The sequence below is a fragment of the Centropristis striata genome, chromosome 1 (genome assembly GCF_030273125.1).
Source record: "Centropristis striata isolate RG_2023a ecotype Rhode Island chromosome 1, C.striata_1.0, whole genome shotgun sequence".
NCBI lineage: Eukaryota > Metazoa > Chordata > Actinopteri > Perciformes > Serranidae > Centropristis > Centropristis striata.
Genome location: NC_081517.1, coordinates 15,218,785 through 15,228,298, shown reverse-complemented (window position 1 = coordinate 15,228,298; position 9,514 = coordinate 15,218,785). Strand labels below are relative to the sequence as shown.

General features: G+C 41.1%; 1 protein-coding gene across 4 annotated transcripts in view; it reads left to right on the top strand.

Annotated features, from left to right (window-relative positions):
- Nucleotides 1-755: 755 nt before the first annotated feature.
- nacc1b (nucleus accumbens associated 1, BEN and BTB (POZ) domain containing b) overlaps nucleotides 756-9,514 on the top strand; it is a 31,883-nt gene continuing 23,124 nt past the window's right edge. The window contains exon 1 of one of the 4 annotated variants that reach the window (XM_059332350.1): nucleotides 756-999. Coding sequence is in view for 2 of the 4 variants with exons in the window: in XM_059332334.1 (XP_059188317.1) it covers nucleotides 2,172-2,266 (95 nt within the window). In the remaining 2 variants the exon portion in view is untranslated. The other 3 variants (XM_059332334.1, XM_059332358.1, XM_059332340.1) reach the window with 3 other exon arrangements.

Here is a 9,514-nt window from a genome sequence, read left to right as displayed (position 1 = left end):
GGTTTTTTTGGAAATATGATGCATTGTACCTGATCAAATTAACCCAAAGTGTGTTAAAATAATTTTGAAATAAGCTTCACCTGATTGTTCTTCCTCAAAATGATACTGACAAAAATAGTTATAAATCCACCCAACAGCCAGTTTTCATAATCTGTATAATGAGTACTGTACTTTTATTTTATGTTTTTCGTCATTATGCAGAAATTACTACTGCTGTGCTTCTTAAAATCAACAACTAACCACAATAAAAATGTAGGATATAGTTTAAGTTAATATATTTTTAGGCTAGGTGTTTAAATGTGACTAATTTAGGTCAACAAAACAATTAAAATATATAAAATAAAATGTGAAAAATTATGAAATTCCTCTTAATGACCTCAGTATTTATAAAATCCTGGCTGGAGCTGTGCTGTAATTGGGTGAGCTTTTTTTTTTCTTTTTTTTTTAATGTGGTATTGCTAAATTTACATGATGAGAATACTTCCACCGCTCACAAATAGTATAGGCCTATGTCTGCACTACAAAAGCAATATAAATCCAAGTATTTCACACTTACTGTCATATCAGCCACCATCACGCTGTTTTATTTAGTAGTTTGCACCCATTCCCATAAAATAGGGCATGGATGAGTGTGGATGGAAAAAAAAACAATCTGCCTCTACTGTATGCACACAAGCCTGAACATCTGGATGGGGGCGCTGTGACAATAAATGCCCAGAGAGCGTGGCGCTATACATCTGACACAGGAGAATTATAGAGTTAATAGTATTTGGCATGACAGGGAGAGAGAGCGGGGAGCGCAGTGCTGTGCCTGAATGCAGTCTCATCCTGTTTAGTATTCACTGTGCGCAGCGCCTGGAGGCCCCGAAGGGCTCACCTGCCCGGAGTCTAGACGCACTATCGCACACATTAAGACAGCGGGATCGAACCGGCGGCACCCGGCTTCACGGTCCGGTCAGGAGGGAGTCGGTTCCACCACCCAAGGGAGAGGACAGCCCGGTGAGTAGTGAGTGAGTGGGTTGAGTGGGTGGACTGGTGGGTGGGGCTCAGACAGTCGGGTCGGCTGGGGACGCTGCCTGTCTACCTGCCCGCAGCGGCGCGTGGGCTCAAACCTGTAATCCGTTACTCCCTCAAATGTAATCCCATTACTTCTAGTTTTAAATCCCGTTTCGTTATATTACTCGTTACATTAGATTGGCGTTAAAAATGTCACTCCTAACCTCTTTTAGGCTGGATTCAAAGTAAACAAATAAAGAGTCATAGCCTATAAAAACCACAATATAATAATACATTATAATAGCCTAATATATGAAATGCAAATAAATAATAATAAAAATAATGAAATCATTTTAGTAGGCACACCTTTGTTGTGACTGGTTAAAAACTGGTCTTTCTCCACGCACTAAGGAAACTTTTTTTGCCATTACTCATCCAAATTATTTTTCATGTGCCAAGTTATTTTTAGGACTGCTGAGGAAAAACAAATTGAATTTTGGAGGTGAGCCTATAATTTCCCTTCAGCCATGCTTCTTAAGGGCTTTGGTGACAAAATGTATGGATTTAATGAGGTCTATAGTGTAATAGACACCTAGGTAAACCCACCTTTTACTTTGGTTTAAATGATTACACCTGCATTGCTTTATTTACGCCGGCTGACATGAAGTATTACCAGGTATATGCATAGTTTAAATTAGGGGAAAATAATAGATAGGGGGAGATGGGGTTGATATCTGGGGATATAATAATTTATTGTAATCCTATTATGATGGGGAGCAGTCCATGTCGACCACCTAATTAATATTATTGGTTTGTGAAATTACAATAGCACATAAGGTGCAGTGTTAATTCGTTGCACCACAGGCAAAAAGTAATGCAGAAAGCCTCCCCATCTGTCTGTCTGTCTACCTGTCTGTCTGTCTAGCCGATCGGTAGCTCTGCGATCTGTCTGCAACCCCTGGGAGAGTTAAAAAAAAAAAAAATCCCCCCTCTGCTCCTCTGCTGCGCCCCCCACCATCCCTCCTCCTCCTCCTCGATGGCTCTGCGCTCCTCTCCTCGCCTGCATGTGTGAGTGCGTGCGTGCCCCCGCCGCGCGCACGTGTATAAGTATGTATGTGTATGCATGAATTGTGTGCGTGCTCCGGCTGCTGGTTCACAGCTTACAGTCACAATGAATGGCTGCCTGTAGCGAGGCGGAGGGAGACACTAGACCGCTTATTCTGCGCTGGCCCTCCATTGAAACACTTTCCAGCGGAATAGAGCCGAGGGGGTGAGTTGAGCACGTCGGGTCACCGAGGACAACGGTTCGGGCTCGGCTGGCGAGATGGGTCGGTCAGTTGTCCGAGCCCCGAACTGTATATATGTGTGTGTGCGTGTGGCTGCTTGAATTCGGATGGGTGAATTTGGATAGAGGGGTGGTGTATGGTCTGCGGCGGTGTGTTGAAGTGGGGGTTAAGCTATTGTTATTTTATTGTTTTTTTTTAGGGGATGGGGTGGTAAAGTTGTGCTGCTACTATGGGGGATGGGCTCATGGGGACAGACCAAACTTTAACCACTTCACCGGCTTCACTCATTCGTCGCCGCTCTTCTTTCTCCTGCATTCCTTAACTTTACCAAAAACTACTTGGTGTTTTTTTGGGGAGGGGGGTGCGGGGTTTTCCTCCCAATGTGCTTAATTTGAAAAGTCCCTGCAGCGGTTTCTTCGCCTAATATCACGGTGTCCTGTCGGTAAACGGGTTAAGATTTTACAGCCAAGCCCCTTACTTTCCTTTCCCCTCCTCTCCTCTCCTCTCCGCTCTCGCCATGCCGGATCCATCCGTCTGTCTCGCCCACAGTTGCAGCGCATTTGTGTCCCGGGATGACCTGTTGATGTCGGCTAAAGATGGAGTACCAGTATCGCCCTCCGCTATAGACCCCGCTGTCCTCTCCGGTAAAAAAAAATAACGCTAAAATAAATAAATGTTCACATCGGAGTTCAGCCAAGTGAACAAAGCCTGTGTGGCTAATAGAGTCCCATTTTTGGTGGAGATTTAATAAATAATTTATTCGCTGTGATATATCATAAGCGACATTTTGGAGGGGAACAACGCGTGTCTGTCCCGTATCGGTAGCTGCCATTCGGCCGGAGGAGGAGGAGGGAACTCGGTCTGAACGGACATCACACCGCGCTGGCACGGAGAGAGGGGAGACGGGGATAGCGCTAAACTGCTGAATATTTTATCCCCTCGACTATTTTTGTGGCAGATTTCGTGTCCCCGCTTCCTCGGACGATAAACGTGTGCGTGTCGGATGGGAGTTGAAACCGGGGTTGGCATACAAGATAAAGAAGAAGAGCTCTCTTTTTGTCCCTTTTCCGCTGCCGCCCCCTCCCTCCCTCCCTCCAACACACCGGCCCGGGCCAGCCGAGGACTCCCAAATCCTACCGGGCATCGAGGCTGGCACACGGCGGGGCACCGACAGCTCTCTGCCCGCTCTGACTTGCCCTGCTGCCCCGCTAGTGGCGGGCTCTTTCCCTCCCGAGGCGTCTACCGGCGAGACATCGGCTCTGCTAGTCTTTCATGTGAGATTAATTGATGTATAATTGATGTCGATAAATAAAAATTTCGTTTTTGAAGTTTCAGCTCCAGTAGTGCTCAAGGGAGGCTACACTATAGCCACATTTTGGTGCCTGTCTACCCACGAGTGTCGGCAAATACAGCATTTTCAGCCTTAAATGTCTTGAAAGTAAATGCCACACCAGGCTGGGGCTTAGCACATGAGATTTAAAGGCATGTTTGCGAATTATAATGTATAAGTGAAGTGTTTTACTAATGCCAGTGTTAGCCTTAGCTTTAGCTTGCTACTTGCTAACAGGCCACCTTTAACCTCCCAAAACCAGGAAACTGAATATGATTAGGTTGTGATTGATGTTGATGTCACATGTTAGTGTTAGTGTTGATTTAAGTAGTTGCTTTGGTTGATGATATGCCAGCAAGCTGACTGCAGTGATCAAGTTACTTTTTTTTTGGCTGTTAGCTGGAGCATGTGGTTAAAGTCTGCATGAAGTCAATCAGAGTTTGTGGCACTGGAGATGAACTTTAAAAGTTGCAGAGGACACACACAGACACACACAGTTTAGTCTGAGCATATAATAGGGCACATGGGGACTGCAGGGCAAGGGTCAAGTGGTGTGAATTAACTCCCCTTTTATGTTTCCTGGAAGTTGTTGTGACCTCTCTGACCCGTTAGGGGGGAAAGGTGGCTGGTAGGATGTCCTTGGATGACATGCAGTGCTCCACAGTGTGTTGAAATCAAATCAAGCAAGCAGTTCACTCGGGTAAAAGATAAAAAGTTTGCTCTTGGCTTGGTTACCCGAGTAGACTTCAGCAATTTCAAGTTTTTAAAATTTTTTATCACAAATGCTATAGTGTCTGGTTGCGGGTATCATGCAATTTTTTTCTGTGTTTCTATACCTTGTATTACTGAGGGGAGTTTTTCTATTCACAAATGCTTTGTCTTAGCAACTGACTGCTTATTATTCATGCGATTGCACATATTTACACCTGGAAACAGCCACAGGCATCTGCTATTGGTCGCTTGGAAGCTCCACTGGGACACTTTGCCGCTTCATTTTGCTCAGTCAAGGCCACGAGAGGTGCAGATGTTAGGGAGCAGACAGTGTGGATGAAGCATTTTTAGTACTTAGAGTTTACCTATAGAGTCCAGAGGTCAAACACAGCAACTTTTAATCTTAATCCTGCTGCTCTATCAGCACAGTAAGGGACTATAACCTGTTCTGATAAGAGAAAATTGTCAGTAAGATCATGATATACTAATTACAGCAGGAGTAATGTATGTAAACAAATCATGGATAAGATCCAAAATGCATGGAGAAAATCTCACTCTGAGCCACTTCAGTTGAATAATAATTACATTAATGCAATGCATATTGATTTTTCTTCTTTCTTTTTTTACATTGACACAAGCTGTCAAGGCACAATAATGTGTCTATATACAATGGCCAGGATGTTATGTCAAAACATTATTGATTTTTAACTAAATAAGTATAAGAAAACTAAACTGTAATTTATACACTCAGGCACTAAGTGTTTTGATATGACGGCAATGTTATTGAGATCAAATTGTACAAAGTGCTCCTGATCCAATAAGCAGTCTGCAATCTTAATTGTTTTTTTGTCCAGAATATGGATGGCCAATTAATTAAGCATGATGATATTGTAATAGTGATTTACACAATTAGTACTTGCACTAATATCAGAATTTGGGCAGTCTTTAAGTGTCTTATTCTGACTAATTTGTCTATTGAAAACAACTAGAGGTACTAATGACCATCCATGGTTGTCCAGAATTTTCAACTTAGCATATACAAATAAAAAATGTGCAGCCGTGGGATTGTAAATAACCATGCTTTGCTTTCTCTCATAGCCCACTGCCCTACTTACTACCCCTATATCTATCAAAATTAATGAGTTGCTATAAACTTAAGAATTAATTATGATGAAATGCTGATGGCCCCTTTATTCTCAGTGCTGCCCTTGTGTAGGTGTTAGGATGGAGCTCAGGACTGCTTGAGCCCACTTTTTTTTCCAACATGTATTTATCAACTAGGGAAGGTTTGCTGAGCATGCATGCTACAGCAGCACCCTGCTTCACATTCACACCTGGAAGCTTCCCACTACAGCCACTATCTTTTATTGTTGGCCGAGGAGCGGCTCCACTAAAGGGGTTGGAATTTGCCTCAGATGGCCTTTTACGATAGGGTTATACACTAGTCATGTTAGGGTGCTCTGTGAAGGAGTTTTAAGTTACATGTTTTGTTATGTTTACCAGGTGGACTTTCAACAACCACTAGAGCACTATGTGTTTCTTTTTTATGATGTATACTGAATGTGAGGCTGTAAAAAAAAAAAGGTTTTACAACTAGAGACATTGTCATGATGTGTCAGGCCTAGTGGTTCAGATAACACACAAGCTTTTGCCACCTACTGCAGATCAACAAAGGTTCAAGGGATTGCAGCACTGTACTGACTGGATGTGTAGAAGTGACACATCTGGATGTGCCCACATCTGTGCCTCTTCACCCTTTGAACATTGGTGTGAAATGGCTTGAAAAAGCTTGTAATGTTTGGCTAAAGGTAGCGATGGAATGAGATTTTCGTAGTACAATAGCGGCAGTTCAACAGTATTTGTTATTACACAATTGTTATTATTGTCAGTTAAAAAGACCCTTAAAGGAATGATAATCAAAGTTTATTGGGGGTTGAAAAAACGCTTTTATTTAATGGAAGTAAATGGTTGCCTATAAAGTTGGAATAAAATATTTTTACCTCTTTTTTACCTATTTCCATGAAATGATTGTGAGATATTGTTGACAAAGTGTATATCTTCTCAACTTTATTAATCAATCTCTTCCAAATATATCACAATGAAAATTAAACAACAATTAACAGAGGATTGTGTCTGAAGAAAAAAGAAAACCAATTATATGGGCAACCGTGTATGTATCAAAACTCTCCTTTTTTCAAATAAAATTTAAAGAATGTCAGTACCATAGATTAACAAATGTCCACAGTATAATAACTTCCAATTTTTATACACTGATATACCGGTATATTGCTGCAACCCTATGCAGAATAGCAACAAAATTTGGTGTTTAGTTAAAAAATAATGCATTGCTATGAAATGTCTTTGTGGCTAAACTGAAAAAAAAAAATGCTTAGTCAGGCTGTAAAACACCACGAAAAAAGAAACAATACAGCAGAACACCAACAAATAAGGCATATATTTTCTGCTAGTTCTCTTTTTTTGTTTTTCCCTTTTATCCTCAATCTGCAACTCTAAAGTGGTGCATCCTGAATCCCGGGTCTCTGTTGGTGGGAATATTTCCCTTGGGCCACCTATGCCTAACTTAACTAATTAAATGCTTTTTTACTGTAAATTTCTACTTAAAGGGCCTTGCTCAGGAACATCTGGTTAGTAGCTGTTGGAGAAGCACAGAGTCATTTTCCTAGGGTTTTCTCTTTACAAGTTTCTGTACGATTCCCATGAGGGGAAACATTCTGTGGCCATAAGCCCTGATCACGGATCGGTCTGCCTTTAATGGCACTTTTCCTTACTCAGCATTGTTCAAAGCACTCTTTTTTGTCCAACTTATAATAAACAATTGTGGTGACTTCACAAGCTTTGCGTATCAGTTCTAACATAATGATATGTAAAGTACTTAAGGTTGGAAGTTACAGTTGTATTTAGACTGTTTGGACTGATATTCATGTGCAAACAGTTATTTGCCTAAACAATTACCGTGATTCCCAAAAAGTTGGGAGACTGTGTAAAATGTTAATCATAAACTGGGTGCGTTGACAGCAGTAGAGTCAAATTTTACTGTTTCAGACAGAGAGTTGATCAACAAGACCTTGGCCTTGAATTCAGTGTCAAAGTGAAAAACGAAAGGAGCCTATTTGGCAATATTTTGGCTTCATGCCCAATCAGTTATTAACCTTTTATGTAAAATGTCTGGTGTAATCAGTAGAGGTGGGGGAAAATATCGATACAGCATAGTATCGCAATATTTTGCGTGGCAATATTATGTCGATTCATGGCCGACAAGTATCCATATTTACCGTTCTGACGGCCAGCGGGCTGGCAGTAATTTCACTGCTTTTGTTTCTATTCCCGAGGCCGCAACAGGCTCACTTTTCGGAATATACTGGAGATACTGGTATCATATGAGACTAGAAGAGGAATGTATAGGCAGCATGTGCATCAGGACAATGTGTCGGGAAGTTTTTGAAATAACGTTGCAAAGTTAGGCTTTTTATTTTTAATTAAAGAAAATTTAGAGCAGTGAAGCATAAAATGCTGCAGTTGTTGTCGTCCATACATGTTTGATATCAGTTCAGTTCAGTTTGACTGAATATTTTGTTTGTCAGTCTGTGGGTTTGACTCTCATTGTGGAGAAATAAAAAGACTGAAGTGAGATGAATAGACTGAGCATTTTATCTTATTTGAAAAAAAAAAATTCTTGATTCTTGACACAACATGCAGTTAAACAGTCAAATCTCAATATATTGTATCACAATACTCACCATATCGCAAAATGCTTAAAATCACAACAATATCATTATAGCTCAAGTATCAGGATAAATGGTATCGTGGGCCTCTGGGGATTCACACCTCTTGTAACACCGGTGTCTCGAATATAATAATTGGTTAAAATGTTCTCACTGTGGCACTGTTCCTACTGTATACACAGTAGCTGTTGAACAGAGCTTGGAAGATTGAATAAATCATCTTTCTTTAACATGAACTCCAACATTTGTGGGCAGTGGTGAAGCTATTTTAATGAGAAATAGTTTGTGAACCCTTTAAATGACCCCTTAGCGAGACATTCAAAGCCTCCAATGTGCCTTGGGTCAGTTGTGACCCAGACATTGAATAACAATGAACCACACAGTTTCTAGACATTTTCCAGACTTGAAGAGATATCCAATGGATGTTTTTGTTATTATCCTGCAGAATGCCTTTTTTTCTAAGCAGATGGCAAGAAGTCAGTCTGACGATGCAGTTCAGCAAGATTGACACAGTCCTTGAATTAGTGTTGGGTCTCGGATCAAAGTTATAAAAATGATGACATTTCTGTGGCCTCTCTGTGACCCTTTGGTGTTTGGCTGCTGCTCCAGTGTTCGCTTTCCACAGCACTTCTGAGGAGAGCTGGAGGTGGTGACGTAGCAGGCTGCTGTTTAGGTTTCTAGGTCTTGTCTGTGAGTCTTACTCCCAGTGGAGGAACAAGGCTAATCACTATCATATTGTTTCCCATTAGCGGTTTGTTTTGGGTCGTAGCCAGGGTAGAAGCTCAACATCATCTATTCAGAACCAGCTACCGTCCAGATACTTGTGCATGAAGCTTGTACACCATCAATCACATAGAGGTCATGATTATGTATAAAACATATAGTCTAGTGACTCATCCTTTGTTCTCATCCGTATACTTCCACTCCATCATGCTCAGTATAAAAATAGTTCCATGTTTATGTGACGCATTTATAAACAAAAATAAAGGGTCCGGTGGATAGTGATGCCTTCAGTCTTGGGAGAAAATAATTTCAGAGATAGATTGTTTATTTTCCTGTCACAAGTTAGACAGTTCCTCTGCTTTTGATCACAGCCTTCTTTGTCGGATCGTGCAGAAGACGAGTGGAATAGACGGCGCGTTATGTAAGAGACTGTGTTTTGACTGAGAAGGAGCGACGAGAAAATAACAAAGTAGGCCAAAAACCACCAAACAGTTTATTAACTGTGAATTAGATGTAATGAAACAAGGTTAAAAAAAAAAAAAAAACTTATATAACTGTCGCTGGTGGCCCAAAATTCTCTTTCATTTTGGAAGTTAGAGTTTTGAATTAAAGTTGTTTACCAAATACTTAATTCATTAATCATCATACACTTCACTTACCCCGTGTCTTTATTCCAAGTCTTTCCTCTCTCCTTATTTCTTGCCTTTTTGTACATCTTCCAGTTC